This window comes from Onychostruthus taczanowskii, unplaced genomic scaffold (assembly GCF_017590055.1).
Source record: "Onychostruthus taczanowskii isolate IOZ18803 unplaced genomic scaffold, ASM1759005v1 scaffold41, whole genome shotgun sequence".
NCBI lineage: Eukaryota > Metazoa > Chordata > Aves > Passeriformes > Passeridae > Onychostruthus > Onychostruthus taczanowskii.
In genome coordinates, this window is record NW_024501571.1 from 6678639 (window position 1) to 6703518 (window position 24880).

Genomic DNA, 24880 nt, shown 5'->3' on the forward strand with positions numbered 1-24880 from the left:
CCTCTTACCTTGAGGAACTTGTAGAGAAGGAAGGTGAACCAGTTGGTCAGCATTTTCTCAGCCACAGACTCTGTCCTAAAGTGGAGAAAAAAGAGATTTAGAAATGCTGGTCCTATCAAAATCCTGTCCTTGTCCATCTTCCTGCCCAGTGGGAAGTCTGGCATGGCACCATCAGGATTTAGCACATCCTAGGTTCCCTGTTTTAGTTTTGGATTTAGGAAACCTGCAGGAAAAACCTTGCTGCCCTGTTGATTCTCCTGTGACTACAAGTCCCTGTGTGTCTGTTTTTCAGTTTCTCCAACAACGAAAAGAAGTTGATGACATTTGAGGGAATCTTCTCCAAAGAGCTCAGGGCGGATAAATCCATCAAATCTGAGGAGCTCAGAGCGAGGCCATATGTCAAGGAGGCTGTATAAATACTCTGGAAAGACAGATCTAAGTCTCTGGGGAACAGTTATCTGGCACTGCCTATCTCCCTGGCATTTGGGAGTGATTACACTCCTCAATGTGTCACTGTGGCACATACACAGAGCACATCCTTCTGCCCTTGAGCACTCTGTCCTCAATCAAACAAAAATCCATCTCAAGGCTTCAGGGTGAGCTTCTCCTGCAGAAACTTGTGCTGGCTTCAGCACATGCACTGGAGAAAAAAACAAGAGAAACCAAGAGAAACTTGGGAAAGCAAGAAAAAAGAAGAGTCCCTACCTGGAAGAATTAAAGTGGGTCCTTGTCATGGCTCTCACCTAAGCCATGCAGGGGTTCTTGCTTGTTGTTGCTGTGCTCTCTGCCCAGAAAATCTGTTTGGAGCCATAAATATCATGCAGGATGAACACTGGACACGATGAGGTGGGAAAACCACTTCTATCAGCTCATTTCTTCTGTCAAACTGCAAAAGATCCCCTTTCACAGACTCATGGGGAGGGAAGGGAAGCACCAAGTTGAATCCAGCTGCTCCAAAGAGCTGTCTGAGGACCTCACACCAACATCTGACCAAGGCACTGAGCTATTCACATGTTCTGTCCTGGTGCTGCTCAGTGCAGGACTTCCTTCTCTGTCTTCTCCTGGTGCTTCCAGGGTTTGGAACACTGGATGTGCCTTCTTGGTTCACTGGCTCTCCTTCCAAAGGCCACAACTAATGTCCAACAAAGAGGATTAGACTTAGAAAAGAGCTGGAAGAAGGAGAAAGGGGAAAGATGGGATGCTCAGAGTGAGCAAGAAAGGAAGACAAAGAGATGGAGAAAGGGGAAGGAAAAGGAGGAAATGAAGGGGGGAGACAGTGCCATCCAGCATCAGAGAAGAAGCACAGGCAGGAAGCTTGGGGACAGCTGGAGGGTGATCACCAGCCAGGCTGCAGGGCTTGACCACATCAGGGAGTCAAGTGACACCAAAGCAAAGTCCAGCCTCTGCCCCTGGCATTGCTGCCCTGAATGCCAGGAACTGCCTCCTGCTCCTTTTCTGCTGGTTCTTACAGTGGGCCCTATGCCAGATGAAGAATCTCCCCAGCCCAGCAGGCACCAGAGATCTCCTCTGTGTCCCAGCTGTCCATTGCAATCAACTGGGGGCTCCTCAGAGCCAGCTCTGAGCTGTGGCAAAGGCCACTCATCTCCAGAAGACTTCTCCTGATTTTATTTAGGGTCCTTGAACCAGAAGGGTTGGTCCAGTATGTGAAAGGGAGATGAATCTGATCCTAAAGGCAGAAGAGGGAGCACTTCCCTAGGCAAGGAAAGGACATTAATTACAGAGCAGTAGATTACAAATTTGAGGTTTCCCCCAGAACTGTGGAGTTTAAACCTTAGACCAGGCCAAGAAGCATCAATTCAAACTTGCTCCCTTATGAAACCAGTTCTGTTGTCCCTCTCTTCTGCTGATTTCCACTAACTCCCAGCTCTGGAAGAGAAAGGAGATCCCAAAATGCAGCTGAAGACTCTCCACGTGTCCATAGTTAACTCAGGAACAAGAAACAAAGCTGGGAAATCCGTGTCCCAGGCAGGAGATAGAAGAAGTTGATTCCTCTCACCAGGGATTTAATAGACCATATAAGTGATATTCCTATAGGTCCTACACAACATTATCAGAGCTTTCAGATTAAAAGGAAATGTAAGCATAAATTAACATTTTAAGCATTCAAAGAGCCCTAAATAAGGATTAAGCTTTTTCTGTCTTTGTGAAACTTTCTGGAGGATCCACATGAAAATTCAGAGGTGGATTAGTTCTGTAACTTTTGATCATTGACTACTTTTTGGTTAGGAAGGAGATGGAGCAAGATCAACATCTCCAAAGATGATTAAGATGTTTACATGGGCACTGTGGGAAATAGTAAAGGTAAGAAGACTTCCAGAAAGCTGTAAAATCAGGCCCTAGAAACAGAAAGAACAGAAAACTTGGAACTAGCTGCAGCTGCAAAGTCTGAAAGTAGAAAAAGTTACAATAGTACAAGCAAGCAAGGACATGAAACAATAGCTTGAGTTTCACGCTTGGCTAAGATAGACCTTAAGACTGCAGAAAAATATACTTAGCAAGATAGTAGAAGGTTTTAAGCTTAATAATGGTTTAGGTAGAAAGTTTTAAGCTTAATTGTGTATTGCTAATAGAAAGCATACAAGCAAAAATTGTGTGAAGCAGGTATGCATGTGCTTTTAGTAACTGGCTAGAATAATCGTCTGTAAGCTTTAGCAGTAGCCATTGGCTAGAAAGGTTTTTAAATGCTCTGTAACAAAGTATCTTAGGTTGGAAATGGGGGTTTTCTATTTCTATCTGTTAGAGGAGGAGCAGTTATCTTCTGTCCATGGGGCAGTTTTATCCTGTTCACGCAAAACCCCAACACAGGCACAGCCCTCCCAGCCCGGCTCCCTCCATGCCCTGGCATCCTCACCTACGGAGCAGCAGCTTGGGGTGGTTCTTGCTCTCCAGGTTTTTGTCGATGAGGTCGGCCAGCAGCTGCTTGAGGACGTCGGTGGCGTACTCCAGCTTGCTCTGCAGCACCGTCATGATCAGCGAGGCCACGTTGCCCCGGTCGCGCATGGAGAAGCTGCGCTGCGACTCCAGCGTGCGGATGAAGGACAGCAGGAACACCTTGTTGTTGATCAGCTGGGCAAAGAGCTTCAGGCCCTTCTCCACCCGTTCCTGACGGTAGCCAGGGACCTGCGCGAGAAGAAAGGGAGTTTTTTTGCCTTTCCCTCATTTTCCCACTGTTGAATGTCCTGTTGTTACTCGCCCTCTCTCTTTGCTCTCATCCCTCCAGCTCCCCAGCTAAGGAAAGACAGCAAGGGAATCCATACATCATCTAAAGATTAGGAACTCTGAGAAGACTTCCAGCCACGTCCAGATGATTTCTCCAGTCCTGTTTTCCCCTCTCTGATCAGTACATCTGTGGCAGCAGCTCTCTGGCCACAGAGAGAAACACAACTTTCCCAGGCATTGTTCTGGGAAAAGCTGTGAGAAAATCAGAGAAAAGAATGAGAAACAATTCTTATCTTCACTTGCTGCACCTGGTATTTTGAACATGTGGAATGTGTTATGGAGATTTGTTTACCAAAAGGTGGTTTCTTAATTAGCCAATAGTGATGATGTTTTAATTAGAGGACAAATTATGTCTACCTGTAGTGAACTAGGGTATAAAAGTATCTGTTTCTTAATAAAGATTATTATGATTAGCCTTCTGAAATGCATGGAGTCTATGCTAATTATTTCCCACCTGGGGGCCTGCTTGTGTTGACATACATCCAAAAGGGATTTCTGGTGCCTAAATATGTTGCCATGCCACATTATATTTTTATTTTACTCAGAATGGAGTCTTACTCTGATTCAGTCCAAAACTTCTTTCTCATTCCTGCAAGAAACCTGCTTGCAGAGGAGTGGGTTCAGCTTTAGAGAGTGGGAGAGGCAGCAAGAGAGTGAATGGGAAAGAGAGCCCAGGATGAGGTTCTGAGGAGATGAAGAGAGGCAGTGAGGCAGTGGCTGAGATGGTGGCCATGGAACTGGGCCTTGGTTTGAAGAGCAAGGCAGATGAAGGTGTGAGAGGACACCCTGAGCTCCAGCAGAACCCCTGGGTTTGGGAGCTGAGGTGTTTTGGAGGCAGAGTGATTGATAAGTCTCTTATTTCTCAGCTGTGAGAGGCTGATGAACTCATTTTTAGATGGAACAATTTAGGACCTGAGTGCTGGACCCTGGGCTCCACAGAGGTCTTTTTGATCCTTCTGGCTCTAGGCAAAGATGGAACCTAAATAGAGAACCCCAAACTCATCCCTCTACTTGCTGAAGCTGTTCCAGCCCTTGAAAAGTTTTCTTGGAAGCTGGAGGGTCTCACCACAGAGTAACACATGTCACCAAGGCATATATGAATTGATAACCACCCAAATTTGGCACTTTAATGCAAAATAAGTTGGCTTGCATAAACAGCCAGGCAATGCAAGGCCCCTTATAGAGTTGTTACTTTTTAATTCTGGAAATTAGAGTTCTGAACTCTTTTTGCATCCAACAAATAAATTACTTCCTAAATAGATTGAGGCAAGCAACCAACCAACAAACCACCACCACCCATCCTGCCAATAATTATTTTTAACTCACTTGCTCGAACATTTAATATTGTCTATCCCTGGGTTATTATGGAGAATTAAAACAAAATAACTAGAAAAGTATTTTGTGCTGCATCTGGAAGCAGTTAATTAGCAAATGAACTGGAAATAAGTAAGACCTTCTCACTGTGGGATCTGTGCTGGGGCGTTTTGCAATAAATAGCAATTCCTTCTGGGTGCTACAGAGAAGGGAGCAGAATGGGAGCTGTCTTCATGTTGGTAGCCAAAGATGCTGACACTGAGAGAGCTGGTGAAGCTTTATAAAGGATTAAGGGGAAAAAAAACCCAACAAATGGAATGAAAGAAAGAAGAGATCAAAAGTGTTGGACTGAAACATTAGCTCAATGTGTATCTACATGGGGGAGCATCCATGCTAAGGCCTCTGCAGGGGTCAGATGCTGTTCTGTGATCAGCTGGATGGGGTTAGTGAATGTAGGGATTGAAATGATGGAAGTGTTTGTGTGTGCAAACCTGTGAGAGGGAGGTTCAGCACCCCTCGTTCCTCCTAGTTTGTTGGAGCTGCTCGTCCTGAAGGAAAGCAGCTGGATGCCACCCAACCTGCACTCCAAATCTGTATGGTAGCCGGTGTAACTCAGCCTCCTACCCAGTCCCACAAGCCCTCCTTGCTGACAGATCAGATTTTTTAATGTCTCTCTCCACACAGTCGGATGAATTTTGGCTCTTCCGAGTGGCAGGAGCAAAGCCGAGCAGGCATCTCTGATTACACAGCCAGCCAAGCATGGGCCTGCCTGTGCCAGCTCCTGCTCCTCCTTCCTGCCAACCAAGCCCAGGCCTGGCCTCCAGCAATCTCCCAGAGCCATGCCAGAACCTCTCTGGAGCTCAGAGCCTGCCAGAGGCTTTGCAGAGAGCTCAGCCAACACCTTGGCCATGGTGTGGCTCCTGATTCTCCAGCCCAGGTATTCCTAGAGCAGAGCCTGTCCATCTGCCAGAGTCTGGAGCAGATTTTAGCCTGGAAAACCTCACCTGGGCTCCCATCAAGCTCTTGCCACCACTCAGGTGATACAGGCTCTGTGTAGACCCCAAAATTTGTGAACAACCTCTCACAAATCTCCACCCAGAGAGTCAGGATGGAGGAGGAAGACGTGGGCAGGGTATGGACAGACTGACTGTGGTTTTCTGACCTCACTGCAAACCAGAATGCAGTAAAGATGAACCTCCCTCAGTGACAGGGGCTTATTTTTATAGGGGTTGCCACAAAGAAAACCTGGCCTCATAGTTGTGTGAGGGTCATGCAAAGCTCAATGACACAGGCAAATATCTTCTCTGTCATACAACAGGTTTTCCTTGCCCCTGCACAGCAGAAAATATTAAATCCATTCTAAAACTCAAGGCACAGGAGTTAAGACCAAAGAGAAGCTTAATCGAGCAGACCTATGATTTATGAGTTTTCCAAATGAGTGAGTGATCAGACAGAATTTAGCAGGTAACAAGTGACAGGATGAGAGGAAACAACCTTAAAGTTGTGCCAGGGGAGGTTTAGATTGGAAATTGGGAAAAATTTCTTCATTGAAAGGATAATCAGATGGTGGAACAAGCTGTCCAGGGGAGTTCTGGGATCACAATCCCCAGAAGTTTTCAAAAAGTGTGTGGATGTCACACAGGGGGACATGGTTTAGTGATGGAGTTGACAGCATTGGGCTGATGATTGGAATCGATGGTCTTAGAGGTCTTTTACAACCTAAATGATTTTATGATCTAATATGATCTAAGATAACAGCAAACATTTCCTCCTTCAACACAGATTTTTAATGAGGACCTGTTTCACCCCTTGTAAAATCCTCACATCCCCACCAGAGACAGAATCTCTGAAATTCAGGACCAAACAGGGAGGCATGAGACGAGTTAGAAGCAGGAAATGTTGTTGTTTTACCTCCAAATCCCTCAGGACTGGATGATCTTCAATGCCAGGGAAAAGCACTCTCATCGTGTAGGTTCGGTAGTCAAGGAAAGGGATCCCAGCTCCATCCAGGTCACTTGTCAGCTCATGGATATCTGTCTGCAGCTCTGCAAAGGCTAGCACAAAAACAGAACAACTCAGGGAACAGTGAAAATCCAGATCAGCCTCACCAGAATGGGAAAAACTCCTGACCCTCATGAATAAGGAATAAGGCAACATTCAGAGAGTAGGAAGGTGGATGAGAGCAGGGTCGCCTTTCCCCAGGGACTTGTGCCAAGGCTTTGTGATGATTTTGAATTATCAAATCCAGTTAGGAGAGGGTGGAGAAAGTCTGAACTAAGGGAAAACAAGGAAAGTCAGATTAGACCCAGGCTCAAGCCACACCCACAGGGTTCAACACCGTGGTGTTTTGGCTCAAAGCTTTATGTCTGGATGTCTCCAATGCTGACACAGTGTCATCCTGCCTTCCTCACCCTACCTTCTTTGCACTCCAGGGCCACCCTGGACTCCAGGTTGTCCATCTGCATCTGCAGGCGCTTGAGGGTGAGGTCGCTCTCCCTGGACTTGCGCTTGTACGCGATCAGCACGGCCACGATGAAGATGATGAGCAGCCCGCCGGCCACCGCGATGCTGACGATGGCTGGCAAGCTCAGAGGGCTGTCTGGGGAGATGTAGACCATCCCTGGAGAGAACTCCATCCCTCCTACACGAGCCTAGAGGGAAAGCAGCAAAGAGCTACATTGAAACTCTCAAAGGAGCAGGAGCGCAGAGGGGCTCTGTCATCGTCCTGGCTGAGGGTGAATGGTGACATCCCCTTGTCTCCCAAGCCAAAAGGGGAGGTGTTTGGATAGGGAACAGCTTAAAAACACTTGAAATGCCAGATAGAATCACCTCTGTTGGCAGTCACCATGAACCCAGCCACAAAAGAATTTGTGAAACAAGTTGCCAGTCACAATTTCTATCAGTTTGGATTTCATTCTGGATTTTTCATTCCCCATCCTGATGTGTTGTGTGGGGCACTGAGGTCACTCAGTCCCAAAATACACACAGAACATAGAGCTCAAAGTATGGTCTGATGGCTCCTAACCCCACAGTGGGGCAGAGGAGACCTGACTCGTTGAGTACAGTGGGACTGCAGAAATCAGAGTCACTATTTTCTTTGACCCTCCCACCAGATAAAGCTGTACTTGAAAGACTCTGGGATAGTGAAAAACCACCACAAACCCTGGTCCATTCTCTTTACAGCCCCTATCCTAGCCACACATTGTCAGGGTGACTGCAGATGTGCACCAGTAGGAGTTGAACACAGCTTTTTGTTCTCCAGGTACTTCCAGAGGTTCCCAGAGCTGCTTCCAACCTCTGGAAGAAGCTGCTGTGAAAGGGCCTTGGGTTTAACAACCAGAAAGAAACCCTGCAAGGCCTCCTGCTGCAAGCCCAACAAACTGTTCTGCTGAAGCAAGTCCCTTAGAGCCCTTTTTTACAACATGAACACCATTCCCAACAGGAATCCCACAGGGTACCACTGGCTTCAGGCTACTACAAGGCTGTTCAAAGCTATTTGTAGAGCAGGCAACGCTTGAGTGGTGGGAGAAAAGCTCTGCTGGCTGGCCTGGAGTATAAAAAGGCTTCTAGGGCTGTGTTGTGGTTTGGGAATGCTGGTTGTGGGTCAGCAGAAAGCTGGAAGATACCATGCCAAAAGCTTGAAGGATGATGAGCCCCATCACTTCACCCCAGCTGAGCTGTGTCACAGAGAGGCACAGCTGGCCCTGCACAAAGGGCAAAATCCTGCTGCCAGGCAGAAATGCACTTAAAACCTCAGGGCTGACTGTTTCCTGGTCCCATTGCACCTGGGCCCACTGCAGTGTGGAATTAAACTGTTTTATTCCTCCCTTGTGAGGAGTTCTCCCTCACATTTCCTCACATTTCTCCCCCACACCCCAGCCTGGTGTTCAGCCTTGTCCTGCCTCCCACTGGTTCTCAGTTAATCTCCAGCCTGCCTAGACACTTATTAATCCCAGGGTTTCCCCCATCTCAGCTCAGGCACCTACTCAGGTTTCCTCTCTAGGCTGCAGGAGAAGAAACTATCCCAGCTGGAACCAGCAGAAGAGACTACAGGGCAGAATCATGAATTAAGGAATTTTCCCAGGTGCTCTCCACCCCAGCCCTTTCTGAGCACATGAATCTCAGTGACTTTATCTCCTAGAAGTTATTGCAGCCCCAGTTGCAGCCTCAGGAAGAAGGTTGTTTTGCTCTGCCACCAGGTGTAGGCTGCTCCTCAATGGCCAAAGAAACATAACTACAATCCTTATGTCATGGGCAAGACCAAAGTGAATGCCTGAAAACAGCTAATTTCCGTCCACAAGGCCGTCTCATGCCATTTTGGGTTGGTGTCTGGAGACATGAAATGTCCACAATGAAAAACAAAACTAATCCTCAACTCATCTGTTCAGGCAATAGTTTCAAGATGACCAATTGCTACCATGACACTGATGGCTTGTAGAGCATTTTCAGTGGCCAAGGAACCTCAGACACACAGTTGGGATGCAGCAGTAATGAGTTTTCCCATCTATTTCAAGACACAAGATCCAACTCACTTATAAATCCTGAGGTTTGTTGTTGGAATGTAGCCTGCTCAGCTGAGAAGGCAAACTGCCAAAATCACATCCTAATCCATGCACTGGAAGTTGTTCCCTTTTGCCCTAGACCACTGTCCCAAAATTTTCTCACAGCTCGCACACTCTCCTTCCTGTCAGAGGGTCAATAAATTTCTTAATTCTTTGTCATTTTCTCTTTCTCCAAGCCCTGCAGTCAGATGAGTCCATTAGAGGAATATCAGACTAGACTCAAACACCCCCAATCCCAAGTTTACAGTGCAGATCCATCCTCAAAGCTGGAAGAACAGCCCGTCTCCATGGGTGGGATTTCTCTCACCAAATATTCCGCGTGCACATCCAAGTTAGATGTTGCAGCATGATTCCAGAGCCAACAAAGAGAAAAAACACTTTCAGGATGTGATTTATGTGAGCTGCTCCCGACACCTTTGACATTGGGATGAGGAGTTTCATTCAGTGGAAGTTCCCATTTCTCTCCATTCATGACAAGGGGATCTAAGCTCCAAAAAAACAGGTGTTCAAAGTCAGGCCCAGTGTGCTCCCCTTCAAAGGTGGTTTCATCACTGGGAAGGTCTCACAATCCACAAGTGAAGCTGCCATGATCTGAGGGAATCTGGCTTTTGAAGAAGAAAGTCTACGAGGCTGCAGTGTTATTGTGAGCTTTTAAAAAAAACACAAGAAAATATGCGCATACAGCCCTACTTTACTTCTTAATCCACCAAGTGGTTCTGAAGGAAGCTATTTTTAACTTCCAGAATGCTGACCATGAACCCACCAAAGAACAATAATCTGGCCATTTTTAAAGACTATTAATCATGAATTTGTCCTAAATTAGACTACATGTTCTAAATGGGCTCTGTCAGACTCTGGTTTTCTCCAATGGAGTCTTAGTGGCCACCTGTAGGAGTTCAGGAGTTCTGAAGGAGTGTCTTTCCTGGTGCAAATTTGGCCAAATAAAATTATCCCTCTAAGGATAAGATGAATCATGCCCTGACCTTCTGCTGCTGCATTTGACCATTTCTCCGTTCATTATACAGAGTCTGGTCTACTTTCCAGAACGTGTCAGAAACTAGGAAACCTTCAGATGCATTCCACATCTTCCCTGCAGACCTTCTCTGGTGTAGCCACTCGTGGATCTTCCTCACATCTCTTTGTTTTCCTTGGAAAAACTTGCCTCTGACTTTTAGTCAGTCTTCTTTTTAACCATCGCCCAAGCCTTTTATTTCCTTGCTATATTTTTTTTCAAATACTTAACTCTGTCATTGTGTAAAACACAGCTCAAAATCAGACAGCTCAAAAGAAGACAGATCAAAAGCGTGTTGACATCAACGTGTGTCATTGCCACTGCTCCTTCACTTAGAAATAATCTCTGTGCTGCACCAGTTGCTTCACTCCCATGGCTCCTTCTCAGCTTGTGTCACCTCACTTTGCAAGAAATGGTTTGTTCAACAATTTTCTCAAGGTCAGAGAGTAAGTCTTTGGCAAAATCAGGAGGAGGAACTTCTATCAGTTATCCTGGCCATCAAAGAGATGTTTTGATGCCTTGAGAAGGCTGAGCTAGAACAGCTGGAGTTCCAGAATAAAGCAGGGATTGATTGAAAGGATCTCCTCCATGGATGCACCCTGGGCAGCACCAGAGCCCAGCCAGGGCTGCCCCCAAGATGAACCCAAATAGTCCCAAAATGCACGAGCGCTCACGAGGTCTCTCCCTGGGATCAGCTCTGCTCCATGTGCCCATTGCAGTTCAGTGTCCAATTCCAGCTCAGCCCCTGCACTCCCATCCTGCTTATTTTTCTCACTGCAGCCCACGGGGTTTGTGCTCCTGGCCTGAGATTTGGATCATTTGTCCTTGGTGCCCAGCTGGAGCAGGAATTGTTTTGTTTCCTGCTCTGTGCACAGAGCTCACCATCCCATAATATGAAGCTCAGAACTGCACACTAAAGCAGCACAGAATGTGAAAAATATAAAAGCTAAAACCTAAGGTATCAGTTTGTGTGAAACACAGTCCCAGCCTGAGCAGCAGAGATGCTGTGCCATGCTGGAGGAGGCATTTTCCAGCCCCGGTTCCAGATGCAAAGTCCATCCTTGAGCACCTCCATCATCTTCCCAGTTTCCCAGCAGTATCCCTTGTTTGACCAGCATCCTCAAAAAGGGATTGTTTTTTAATCTTTGGCTTCACTTAAACTGTCCAAAGCTGCAGGAGGAGGCGAGTCTTCCCAATTAGTGCAGCCTGGCCAGATGTCCATCATCCTGGATCCCCAGGGGTTGATATTGCTCACCTGGCTTTGAGTTTTCTCCCCCCAGGACTGGCTTTGTCCATCTAACCATATGTTTAGTCATATCCATGAAAATGACAGGGAACATTTATTGCTGCACTCAAAAGCTTTGGTTTTCACACAGAGAAAATCTCTCACTTCATTATTGCTCTTCTTGGAGAGTCTTAATGTGCTTTGCAATGAATCGAGAGTCATGGTGTATTTGCATGGCTGGAGAGGATTATTACCTCTGTTTTCCAGATGACAAACTTTGGCACAGAGAAGTTAAGTAGCCACTACAAGGGATCCCAGCAGCAGCCACAAACAGGACCCAAAATGGTCATCATGAACTCTGCTTCCTAAAATTTCCCAGGAAAATCTTTTTAAAGATCACACTCTCTGAAGTAAATAAATTAATATGTGACAGATACAGCTTTGAGAGGCACAACAGAAGAACAGTTGCTCACAAGGAATGAATGAGAAACACTGATGTCAGTTGTCAGCTTTTGTTGTTCCCACCCACAGCTTGGTACAACTCCAGGGTGTTTGCTGATATGATGTTTATCAGGCACCAGCATCAAGGAATTCAAATTATTGAGAGGAAAGTAAAAAAAGGAGTAAATAAATAAACAGTGAGAGGAGGAGACGATCCCTCTGATGTAATCACCAGGTTCTAGGAAGGATTTGTAAGAGCACACTAAGTTTTATAGAAGTCAAAACTCTGAAGTCCAGTCACACTACTGTCCACATCCTGCTTTTTTTTTTTTTTTTTTTCTCTCCTACATAAAAGCAAATTTTAGTCACCATCCTACCAACAAAGTGATGGGGACTGTGCTGAATTTAACAATTTCATGTAGGAACATCTTACACATGATCTCATGTGGGCATCCAGGGTTCATACAGCCCATACAAAAACAGAAGGGAGGCAAACTCTCCTACTGGGGTTTGATTATGAATGGTGTCTCACTGTCCACAAAGACCTCCAGGTCATTTTTCCACTGTTCTACTTCTCCAAACTTCCCTTGATGAGACTATTACACCAAAAATGAGCCCTGCTGTTTCTGGGAAGGCAAACCTGGACGCAAACCCCTTGGAGGTCTCTGCCAGCACTTCAGCTCTGCTGTGCTCTCCCAAGCCACCCAGGGAGAAGGGGCTGAGGGTCAGGCATCACTTACCATCACCTTGTGCCTCCCAATGAGGTTTGGGGACTCACAGAGGAGCTGCACGTCTGACACTGTCACTGCACAGGGCTTCTCCCCCACCAGCACGGTGTAGTTCAGCCTGGCATTGCCTCCTGCCACCGGTGGGATCAGATTCCTGCCCTGCACAGAAAGGAACATCACACCCCAAAATAACCAAATAAACATCAGGAAAGAGCTTTCTTTCCCCCTCTGGTTCATTCCTGGGATACAGGTGTTGATATTGCATTTGATAGGATCACTGAGACTACTCCAGGCCAGGTTGGATGGATGGGGCTTGGAGCAGCCTGCTCTAATGGAAAGTGTCCCTGCCCATGGCAGGGGGTTGGAATGAGATGGTCTTTAAGGTCCCTTCCAAGCTAAATATGATTCTATTATGACATTTGTAGTTTGCCATTTGCTCACACAGAGAGGAAAAGCCAATTTAGAAACTCACGCAGAGAACAGCGTGAGTGGTCACAGACTCAAAGCAGTCACAACGGCCTGTCCTGCTCCTCCCTCTCTGCAGCTGAGTGGGAAATGTTCCCTAAGTCCTGCACAATAAAGCCCTTGCTAAACATAGGCAGGCAAGCAAGTCAGACCCCTTTCCAACCATGCAAAAAGCATCAGCAGGTGAAATAACTTCTTTGCATATTCACCGTGTAAAAATAGCAATACAGAAATGCTGCATCAAAAAATTCCTTCTCTGTGTTGCTGTGAAGTTTATAGAAATGGCAAGGGACTGGTTTGGGTTAAAACAAGAATGAACAAGAAATGAAACAGAGTTGGGTATTTCGCTGTCAGCCACATTGCAAGGGTAGATGTTCTCTGGTGAACAGCAGTGGGTACAAATTTAGGCTGCACACAGGAGTTTATAAATTTTAGTTATGGATGTGGGCAGTGCTTGGTGTTTGCTGATGGTGACTCTGACATGGTTCCGCAAGGGGCAAGGAATGGAGGAAACTTTTGGGGTGATGATTTATGGGGGTGCTGGCAGGCACAGAGAGGCAAGAGGCAGAATTTCAGTCCAGTCCTTGGTCCCCATCTCACCTTCAGGATGATGGGACTTCCAGGCTTCAGCTCCAGGATCCCTGAGGGGTTGAAAACCTCAAAGATGGGGTTGGGGTAGTAGGTGAAGTTGGTTTTGTTGAGGATCAGCAGGGACTGCACATTGTCAAGGATGAAGCCAAACTCCTCCGGGCGCTCGGCGAGCTCAGACTGGTGATTGGGGTCCACAGCCAGAGCTGGGGCCTGGCAGGTCATCTCTGTGCTGTTCTGCACCTCACAGTTCTGGGGAAAAGACCCAAAACAAGGAGTGTTTATGGGAATTGTCCCCATCCTTCCTGGTGGGCAGATGGCTCTCAAGGAAAGGGAGGAGCAGACTCCCATGGGTTATTCTTATTCCCCATCACACAATCAAGGCTGGGAAGGGATTAGGAAAGCCTCGCTGGGGCAGGTATGTGGAGCAGTTTGCACTCCAACAGGGCTTCCTGTGCCTCTTCTGTTGCCAGTGTCAGCATCTTTCCCTGACTTAGTTTCCTTCCAGAAATAGAAGTTTCTTCCCTTATTTATTGCACAGCACAGATTAGTCAAAACCTCACTACAACCTTGCAATTAGGTCTCACACTCTGGTAGTTTTTCCAAAAGTGTTTGTGCACTGCATGCTCAGTTGTGCTCAGTATTCCAGTTTGGATATCAGGTTACCTGAAATGAATCCCAGCAAGCTGGAGAAGCAAAGACAAAGGTGAAGGTCTCAGAAGACCCTGAAGTTTGGTTCCAGCCCTGCCAAAAACCTTCTTTTTTTGTGTGTGTCCTTCAGGGATGGGGTAATATTTCTGGAAACAAATCATGCCCTCTTTTTTGGGCTACAATAGGAGATTTCAAGCTCCAGAGGTGTCAGCCAGCCCCTGTCCCCACCGTGGCATGTCCCCTCCCCAGCTCTGCAGTCATACTCACATTGACATGCTCCTTTCCACCATGCTTTGCCCGGATCTGGGGGTTTTGGATGAGGTCCAGGTGAGTTCCCCACACAGCAATGGGAGTGTTTCCACTGGAGAATAAGAAATGGAATTAAAGAATCAACCCAGCTAATGGATGTCAGAACTCATCACACCAGGAATGGGTGCTCTGTGTCCCTAAATGTTGTTTGTAAGGTGTCTGACCATGTCTTGTGGTCCAGTAGAGAGGGAAGGAAGAACAAACCAAATAATTTTTCATTCATTCATAAGGGGAGAAATAAGTGAAGACAAATGCTTGCTAAAACTGCCATGTCAGGCAGCCTCTGGGTATCAATGCAGGGTGACCCCAGTGTAGAGGATCATGTGTTCTGACTCCATAATTCCAGAAGGTTGAACAATTGCTTTATTAAGCTAGGTTATATTACACTAATAATATATTAAAACTATACTAAAGAGATACTATAGTAAAAAAAAATACTAAAAAACAACCCGTGACTGTCTCCAGACAGTCACGACACAGCTTTGACCCAACTGGTCAATCAATCTAAAGAACCATCAGCAGAGTCTAATTAACAAATCACTCTCGGTAAACAATCTCCATAACACATTCCACATGTGCCAAACAACAGGAGCAGCAAGTAGAGATAAAGAATTGTTTTCTCTTCTTCTCTGAGCTTCTCACTGCCTTCTCCAGGAAAAATGCTGGGAGAGAGAATTATGTCTCTCTCTGTTCAGAGAATGTGAGTACCACATCTGGGTGGATCTCATTGTCAGAATTCAGCAATCACAAGCATTGGGGATGAGAAAAGTGGAGATTTAACACAAGGTATTTAAAATGGTCCAGGCTGTATCTCCTATATCACCTCAATCAGTCACAGAATTTTAAAATATCCTGAATTGGAACTCACAATCATCTAGTCCAGCTCCTGGCCCTGCACAGACATCCCAACATTCCCCCCTGGTCATCCCTGAGAGTGGTGTCCAAACACTCCTGGCAGCCTTGGGACTGTGGCCATTCCCTGGGGAGCTGTTCCAGGTCCCAAGCCAAACAGCCCTCACAGACACAGTCCCATGGAAACAGCTCTTGAGCATTCTGGGTTGAGGTCTACAGCCCCATATCTAACCTGCTTTCAAACCTCACCCTTAGCATGGCAATGTCACTTCAGTGAACTCTCTGGTGCCACCAGGGAACCCAGTCCTGCAGCAATTAGAAGAAATTGAGCCCAACTCTTCAGCTTTGGTGTGCATCAGGCACTGGCCTGGATTCCACGTGGTGGCACAGGTAGATCAGGATCCAACACAAACAGAGATTCCCAGTTTCTGTGTCCCCCTTGCTCCAAGGCAAATTTCCTGAGAAAGCCAGCTCCCACAAGCCACAGCCCACAGGTGTTGGAATTTAGGGTACAGGGAATATTTTTTCGTTTGTTTTGAGGTGTTCTGATTTTTAGGGAAATATTTGTTTTAATTTTTGTTTGTGGAGAAAGTTTTCAAGACTTTAGGATAGATTAGAATTTATAAGTGTATAAAATAGATAATAGTGTAGTTTGTTATAGGGTGAAAAATTTAGAGTTTTAGGATTTTAGTATAGAAGTAGATAGGCGATAAGATAGAAGATTTTGTGTTTGAATTTTTTTCATATAGTGTTAGTAGTATAAAGTGATTAGTTGTGAGAAATTGTAGTGTAGAAGTTATATAAATAGATAAAAGATTAGTTATTAGTAGAAAGGTAGAAATAAAGTATGTTTTAACAGTAAATTAGATAAAATAGCTTTAAAAGACCTTAAAACTGTACATCTTATAACAATTTTTCTGTACTTTCTTGCACACTACGTCTACTACAAACAACGTACCAAACTTCTGATAAGACAAATAAACAACCTCAGACCAAAAAAAAGTCTTGTATGTCTCTTAATCCTAGCAGAGAACTGTTAAAAAGAAGTTTTGCCCCATCAGGGGAGCTTCAAAAGCACAACAAAAAGCCACCACACACAGGCATCCGCTGGATTTTCTCACTTTTGTGGGGAGATGTGGCTGGAGCCCTCCTCACTCCCTGCAGTCGGTGTCACCACAAGGAAAAGCTCTCAGAAACGCCCTTCTCTCCTTTCCCCTGCCTCTTCCAGCTGCAGCCAGCAACTCTGGGACTTCAGGGAATGCAGGGGAAGGAGGAAGGGAACTGCAAAGGAACATTCCCAGGCTTCACAGGGCTGGCTCTGAGCACCACATTAAGGAGGAGGGTTCACCACAGGCAGCTTTGGCGATCCCAAATTGAGGCAGTATGGTCGTTGCCCTGTGTGAGGAGATGTGTATCTTTTCTCCATATTTCAGAAGCCTGATTTATTATATTATGAGATATATATTATATTAAATTTATGTACTAAAACTATACAAAAAAGAATAGAGAGAGAAGGATTCATCAGAAGGCTGGAAAGAACAGGAATGGCATCAATAACAAAGGCTTGTGACTCTCAGAGAGCCCGAGCCAGCTGACTGTGATTGGCCATTAATTAGAAACAACCAACATGCACCAATCACAGATGCACCTGTTGGCAAACAATGTCCAGACCACATTCCACAGCCATCAGATAGTTAATTGTTTGCATTTCTTTTCTGAGGCTTCTCAACTAGAATAGGAGGAAAATCCTAGCAAAGGATTTTTCATAAAATATCATGGCTACAAAGCAGCTCTGATCTGTCAGGGTGAGCTCTGCTGTCACAGTGAAGTGGGGGCAGAGTGACCCAGGGCTGAAAGGAGAAGAGCTGTCCAAGAAAGCAAAACCTTCACCTGTCAGGGCTCACACAGCCAGGACAGGAGGAGGAAATGCCATCAGCACACAGCCCCATCTCTGAGGGTTTCCCAGGGCCAGGAGTGCTCTCAGCAGTTTCAGCAGCTGCCTCTATAACTCCCTTTGGAAACTGTCCAGGATGCAGTTTATTTCCTGCTGGGAAGGGGAGGAAATCAATGGGGTTGTGAAAAGAAAGCTCAGAATCCCTTTCCTGCCTGCAGGTAAAGCTGCACGTGCAGGAAAGGTGAGGCGCGTGCATTGTAAATGAGAAAGCACCAGAGAATAAACACCCTGGGAGGAAGAAGGCAGCAAATCCCCCCCGTTTCTGACCTTTGTTTTCAGTGTTCCTGATTTATCTTCCATTATTAATCAGCTGGGGAGGCAGGAGTGAATGCAAACACGCACAGAAGAGCTGCCAGGTTTGGGTGAGCTCTGCTCCAGCCCCTCCAGTGGCATCCACACTGATTAACCAAAGAGCTTCTGGGTTTTCCATATGGTGCTTTTAAAAGCCCCAAATGGAAAACGAAAATCCAAACCAAAGAGTTTCTGGCAGAACCAAAGGTTTCTGCCAACCCCAGACAGAGTTGGCACAACCACATCTTGCAACAGATACTCCTGGGATGCTTCTCTGGGAGGCTCCTCATGGTCTTTCCCTCAAGGGCTGGACTGGTCCAAGGTTAGGGCAATATTTGACCCTGAGTTTTGCAGAGCGTCTCAAGTTTTTTTCTCTCTGAAATATCAACTATAACGGGAAATTTCTAATGGGAAATTTTACAGGGCAAACACATATTTTGTTTTTTCCATAAGATCTGGATGAGTTTTTTTGAATGCACAAGGGATCCTGATGAAGTCACACATCTTAGAAGAGACCTGCTTTACAGAAAAAAATATCCTCTCTCCAAAATTCAGCTTCCCTGTAAAGATTCCTGACATTATCCAGAGAGAATTCTTCAAAACCCAAAAGTGTATAAACCAAATTGTTCTTTCTCCACTGTCCTGGATCTTCTGAATTTTGGCTGTGAGCCTTTATATTAATAATAAAAATATAATTTTATTGCTATTATTATGTCATTTAATAATAAAATCATTACTAATATAATTAATCTCCGCAGATTCAAACCAGAAGGGATTTTATATCTTTACTTGGCTGAAAGTTCTACGTGTTGCACAAAAATCCAATGTGTGAACACACCTACAGGTATGTGTGTCTATATAAAGACAAATCCTTTTATTTAATCAACCAAATCTGTGCACACAGTTTTAAACCCACCCGTTTTTAAAAATCCTCTGTTTGGGTTGGAATCTGAGCTTGCAGGCTCAGACCACAGCTAATAAATGCAGCCACAGCACCTGACCAGAGAGAGGGAAAGAAAAAAGGTAAAGCAGTTTTTTGTTTGCTGAAGACTCAAAATCACCCTCAAACCCTCTCTGGCTCGAAAATAAAGGAAATAAAACTGTTTCTTGCCTTGAAAATCACCAGCCAGTGGTATTTGTGCCTGCATCTGGATGCTCAGCCAGGTGGGAGCAGAGCCTGGAGACCTGCTGCTGCCCAGCAAAATAACAGAAGTGCCAAAAGCCCTCAGAATTTAACAGTTTATTGCCCCAAAAGACCCTGAGTATCATTTTCTGCCTGCAGACTCAGGTAATTGCTGGATGTAACTCAAATCAAACCCAGATCAAAAGCATTAATGGAGCTTCATAAAATTTTATTTACTTGCCAACCCAGTGTGACCCTTTTTTTTTATTTTTGGCTATGGAAATAAATTAGCAGTAATCTTTTCTTTATTGTTTTGAAAAATAAGGGTTTTAAGCCAGGCCTGGTGCATTCATCCACTGGTTTTGCAAAGCTGGTTTAGAGGCAATCTTCTCTCCCTGGGAACAGCTCAGCCCCACAGTTATAGCACCTAAAACTGTCCCTGACACCCCAAACCGCTGTGGTAATCCTGGATATTCCATCTTCTCTCTCCAGGGTTGTGCACCTTTGGAGTGACTCAAAGTGCTTAAACAGGAGGATGAAATTGGGAAGGTCTGGTTAAACATGCTCAAGTTGGTGCTTCCTGATTTCAGATGAAGAAAGCAAAGGGGAGAGAGATTGTAACCCAAAATGCTCCATCCCTGGAAATGCTCCAATCATCCCTGGAATTGTTCAAAAGCTGTGTGGACAGGGGACACATTTTGGTGGTGAACCTGCCAGTGCTGGCTAAAGAATTGGAGACAATTATCTCAGAGGTCTTTTCCAGCCTTAATAATTCCATGAGTGACGAGACATGTGCAGTCCCTGCCGTCCATCCCAGCAGCTACACACCCCACAAATAATCTAGCACCCCCTAAACAAACACCTCAGCCTTATTTCCATTCTTCTGGGATTTGGGATGGGAGGTTCCATCCATCCAGCCGTGGGACACAGAGTCCCTGCACCTCCAGGCTTTGCTAACCCACCTGAGGTATCTCCTTGGCTGCTCCTTCACCTCTGCCTGGCAGCTTCAGCAGGGAAACCAAGGAGCAAGCAGCTGTGGAGAACTCCTCACCTCCCAGCCACACCTGAGGCCAGAGAGGAAGAAGAGGAGGAAGAGGAAGGTCCCCATGCTGCAGCTTTCCAGGTGATTTTCAGGAATCCACTCTCCTAGCCTGTTAATCTTGCACCTTTTAAGCAGCACTGAACTCGCTCTATAAGGGAGTAAAGTGATTTCTCATTTCACTGATAACCTGGACTCTGAGTGGAAATAAAAGCCCCAGATGGAAAATCCTGACATTAAAGCTCCAAGCCCAATGTGCAAAGACTCAATCCGGCTAAATCAGTAAATTTCCTCAAGGTAATTAAAGGCACTAATTGATTTGTGAAAACATCTTTGGGATGGGAGCTGAAATGGGGGGATTTACAAGCCCTGCTCCTAATCCCCAGGGACTCCAATCAGTCCAGTTTGACAGGGAAGCAGAGAGCTGCCATGGATGAATGAGGGGAGATGAAGATTTCTTATTTTGTATCTTTTAAAGGAAATACCAGTGCATTTAATGACCAGTTTCTCCCTTCCTGAGGCCATTTCTCCAGGCTTCTGAGAGTTTGGGTATCACTTTGATGCTTTCCACAACCAGGGCAAACGCTGCTCTCAGGCACCTTCATGTGAACCCTGTGAATTCACCAAAGCAGCATCAAGGGGGCGAAGAGAAAAAGGGATCCCTAACGAGGAGAAAGGCTCTTGGATAGGGCAGGGAGCAGGGCTCCCATTGTGTTTCATCTCAGGACAGAGCCCTGGGGCTTTCAGGCACCATGGCCAAGCAGGCAGTGCTTAGTCCTGAGGCATCAAGTCCATGAGGGCTGTGGGAATTGTAGGAATTTCAAGTCCATGAAGGCTATGAAAAATGTAGAAATTTCAAGTCCATGAAGGCTGTGAGTAATATAGGAATTTCAAGTCCATGAAGGCTGTGGGAAAGGTAGGAATTGCAGCTTGCAAACTGTGAGAAAATTGAATGGTTCATGGCTTAAATATCACTAAAATCATAGAAAGGCTTTTGCCCACTGTAGCAAACTGCAAAGAAGCAGCTGCTCATCTGTGACCACAGAAGCCACCCCTCCCCAAATACACCTACAAACAGAATTTGGAGTTTGGAGGGGATTTGGGATGAGATAAATGTGATACTGTTGTCCAGTCCTCCCAGGCCTAGGGAGAGGAATGTGATTCTAGAAGAGACATTGGGATGTGATGGTGGCTCAAACACTCAGGAGAAGCTGCCATGGGCAAAGCACCCACCCAGGTGCCAGGGGCAAGCACAGCCCAGCTCAGGCTGCAGCTGGTGTTGGACCAGATACGGAAAGAGGTGAAAACTGGGAGGTGGGAACTTTGTCCTTATCAAGTGTGATGCCTTGGGAAAGCTGACCTAGAACAGAGGCTGGACAAAATTACAGAATAAAGTAGGGATCCTTTATTCAAAGGATCTCCTGCATGGATGCACCTTGGGCAGCACAAGAGCCCAGCCAGGGCTGCACCCAGGATGAACCCAAATGGTCCCAAAATGCACGAGCGCTCCCGGGGTCTCTCCCTGGGATCAGCTCTGCTCCATGTGCACATTGCAGTTCAGTGTCCAATTCCAGCTCAGCCCCTGCACTCCCATCCTGCTTGTTTTTCTCTCTGCAGCCCACGGGGTTTGTGCTCCTGGGCTGAGATTTGGATCATTTGTCCTTGGTGCCCAGCTGGAGCAGGAATTGTTTTGTCTCCCTGCTCTGTGCACAGAGGTCACCATCCCATGATATGAAGACCAGACCCCACATTAAAGCAGCACAGAAATGTGAAAAATGCAAAATCTAAACCCTGAGGCATCAAGTGAAGTCAGCTGTGATAACTCCCCTGCCCAGGGCAGTGCTGGGACAATCACACAGAGCCCCTGGAGGTGCTCACTCTGTTGCTGGGCCATGATGGGGCATCATGGAGCCAGCTGGGCTGGTGCAAGAGGCAGCTGTGTCGACTTAGAAGGTGTCAAAAACTTGTGAACCACCACATTCCATCATCCAGGTGTCCCTGATCCACAGCTTTCCATCATCCAGTGGGAAACTCCCCGCTGGGTGTTCCCACCTGAGTATAAACCAAGCAGAGGGTGTGTTCTGGGGATTTTGCTCATAATTTCTTTGGGATGTCCCCTGTCATCTGATGGATCCAGTCTGTGACCATCACTTCAACCAACAGACAGCGAAATTGCAATGCCTATGAGTGGTGCAGTCTTTCTACTCTCATCCTTTCCTTTTATTTCTTACCCATTTTCTTATGTGATATTTTTAGGCTTTTTGTGTTTTCATATTACTAGAGATAATAACAACCAAAATGGCTGTGAAACTGCTTTCCCCTAAAACCAAATTGTTCTAAAAAAACCCTATATATATATATATATATATATTTACATATATATATTTACAAACACTGATGATTCAGTGTCACCTCACTCTAATCCACCCTGAGGATTTATTGGCTCCAGAAAGTATCTCTGCACAAATTCTTGGTGGACACAATGCTTGGAAATCAGTTTTCTACACCAAGGACCAAAGTTATCAGGGCAGTGGTCCTTTAAAAAAAAACCTTTAAAAAACCATGGCAGTTGGGAGAAGGTTTTCCTGGGATACTCACCTGAAGATGCTCCACTCAGGCTCGATCCTCAGGATGGTGGGATCCTCTACATATTCATAGTGCAGCTCCTGATGGATCTTGGCCTTGTCCACTCTCACGGACACCTTCACCTTCTCAAAGCCTTCATAGGAGGCCGTGGTGTTACAGACAATGTGCTTGGTGGATCTCCTGGGAGGAGGAGAAAGGAAATGTGAACCAGGTGCTACCAGCAGCAAAATAGTGTAAAAAAGAGCCCAACTATTTATTCTTATGTCCTGTGGTCCAAATCTATACACTGAAGATGTGGAACTCAGTGTGAGCCATTTGTGTTCCTGTAGCAGTCTCTGGGGAAGTGGCATTGCCTTTTCACTGGTTTAAATAAAACCAGAAGAGTCCTCATCTCTCAGGACTCAGAATAAAATCTGAACCCCAAGGGCAGCCCAAACCAGGCCTCTCTCCAGAAGTATTTCTCTGTGATTAAATATTTGATGGATGTTTCCTTCCTGCCTGCAGACATGTGCAGCAGCAGCTCGTAAAAGGGGTGTTTGCACCTCAGCTTTCCAGTCTGGGATCATAAAGTTTACTTTGCATTAGGGCTATAAGTCTTGTTTAAGTGCAGTTTGCAGCATGCCTGGGACCTCTGGAAGTGCTAATATAGTGGGAACATTTTATGATTAAAGAGGATTCTGCATAAACCTTTCCTTTTTGGCAGGGCTCAAAAACAGCTCCAGGTCTGCATTCCTTTCAAAATGGATCAAAAATCTGGGCACCAAACATTCTCAGACTTCTCAGTCCCATGATTTGTGATGCAGCCTCACCTTATACCCCTAAAATGGGGGTGTAAGTCACCTCCAATGACTGCACCCTCCGGGTGCCCTCTAAATTCCCCCAAAAGAGAGTGCTCAATCCCTCATAAAATTCCCCAGTCTTCAGTGAGCATCTCCAAGCAGCTGTGGCTCCCACTTGGCATTTCAAATCACAGCCTGTGACTTCACCCTGCTGAATTTTGGATGCTGGATCGCTCCACAGTCATGACAGGCTGCTAAAGAGGATCCCCACAGCCAGGAGAGGGAAGGGCATTGCCCCAGGGCAGTGCTCCCAGGTCTCCTGTGAATGAGCTTTTCCTCTGCCAAGGACATATTTGGGAGAAATGTGCCAACTTCATCTTCAGCCCCCATCTCTACTGGCAGCAAAATGTGTTGCTCTGGGTAGTTTGGAGCTGCAGGAGCCCCTGGGAATGGGATTCAGACTCATTCTCACAGGGATCAGGGAACATCCAGCAGGTAACAGTGACATTAAGCCTCTCTGAAGCGCCATTGAGCAAGAGCCAACACAGAGCTGAAATGTTGCAAATCATCCATTTCTTAGCACTACAGGACTATTCTGGGATAAAAGGGAGGTGGTTTAGTACTTCGAACTGATGTTGTCAGATTTTCTTTGTCACCTCTACTAAAGCAGGGACATGAAAATGAATCTTTTAAACGACGCACTCCCAGAGCAAGTAGCAGAGCGCAGGACCGTGGAGAATTGTACTGAAATCTGACAAGAGGCCACGGGAAAAAGCACATCAAATACCAGGGAAAACAATGAAATAAATCCTATTTTCTCTCCCCAAAACTTGCCCAGCAAGGCTGTGCATGGTGCAGAATGCACAAGTCCTGTTGCAGCATAGATGTGGCCACGAGCAAAGGAGTCACTTGAGGGACAAGGTGTCAGGGCTGCAGAAGTTTCCTGACTTTAACTGGCATTTAATCTTTCACACTCAGGCATGAGCAGCAGGGAGGGCTCATCTGTACCTGTAGAAGAGGCAGGGTTGTCTCCCAAAGGTCACAATGACATTGCTGCCAGCATTGAGGTTGTTGCCTGTGATTGTCACCTGGGTGCCACCCGACACTGGTCCTCGCTTCGGCTTCAGGTCAGAGAGGGTCAGAGTCTGTGGAGGCAAAGAGAGGTGTTGGAGACACAGCAGAGGGGCCTTCCCTCTCCTGTTAGTGCTGGAGAGAGGGAGGCACCCCCAAGGATTAATCAAGACTTCTGAAGCTCGTCACATCTGGCTGATAAAGGAGCCTGGGGTGACACCAGACCTGTCAGAGACCCTCTACTCGAATGCCAGGTTTGGTGGGATGAGTTCAGATCCAGCCCCAGTCTGTTCTCACTCCAAAATGAGATCTGCCCTTGAACCCGCTCAGAAATATTCCTACAAAGACAGGTCCATGCCTGGAGCACCTTGGGTCACTGCTCATCTCCACTGCTTGTTTGGCACAGCCCAGGGGTCTCTTTGCTGTCACACACCACCAGCTCTGCAGGATAACTCAGGCAGTGAACTGGTTTGGTTGCATCTAAATGGGGAATCTCCACCTCCCAACTGTGGAACTCGCAAGTGATGAAAATTGTTTGGTTTTGAGAAGATCATTCAACTTCATTGATTCTCAGAATCACAGGATAGTTTGGGTGGGAGGGGACCTTAAAGATCAGCCAGTCCTGCCCCAGCCATGGGCAGGGACACCTT

The 24880-nt window shown here is 46.1% G+C and overlaps 1 protein-coding gene across 1 annotated transcript in view; it reads right to left on the bottom strand.

Annotated features, from left to right (window-relative positions):
* The window catches only part of PLXNA4 (plexin A4), a 456808-nt gene that overhangs the window by 39762 nt on the left and 392166 nt on the right, over nt 1-24880 (bottom strand). The window contains exons 15-23 of the mRNA XM_041413432.1: nt 24168-24304; nt 22393-22560; nt 14494-14587; nt 13588-13827; nt 12535-12681; nt 6971-7205; nt 6466-6608; nt 2873-3141; nt 9-75 (exon numbers count right to left, since the gene is read on the bottom strand). Coding sequence (XP_041269366.1) covers nt 9-75; nt 2873-3141; nt 6466-6608; nt 6971-7205; nt 12535-12681; nt 13588-13827; nt 14494-14587; nt 22393-22560; nt 24168-24304 — 1500 coding nt within the window. The remainder of the gene's footprint in view (nt 1-8; nt 76-2872; nt 3142-6465; nt 6609-6970; nt 7206-12534; nt 12682-13587; nt 13828-14493; nt 14588-22392; nt 22561-24167; nt 24305-24880) is intronic.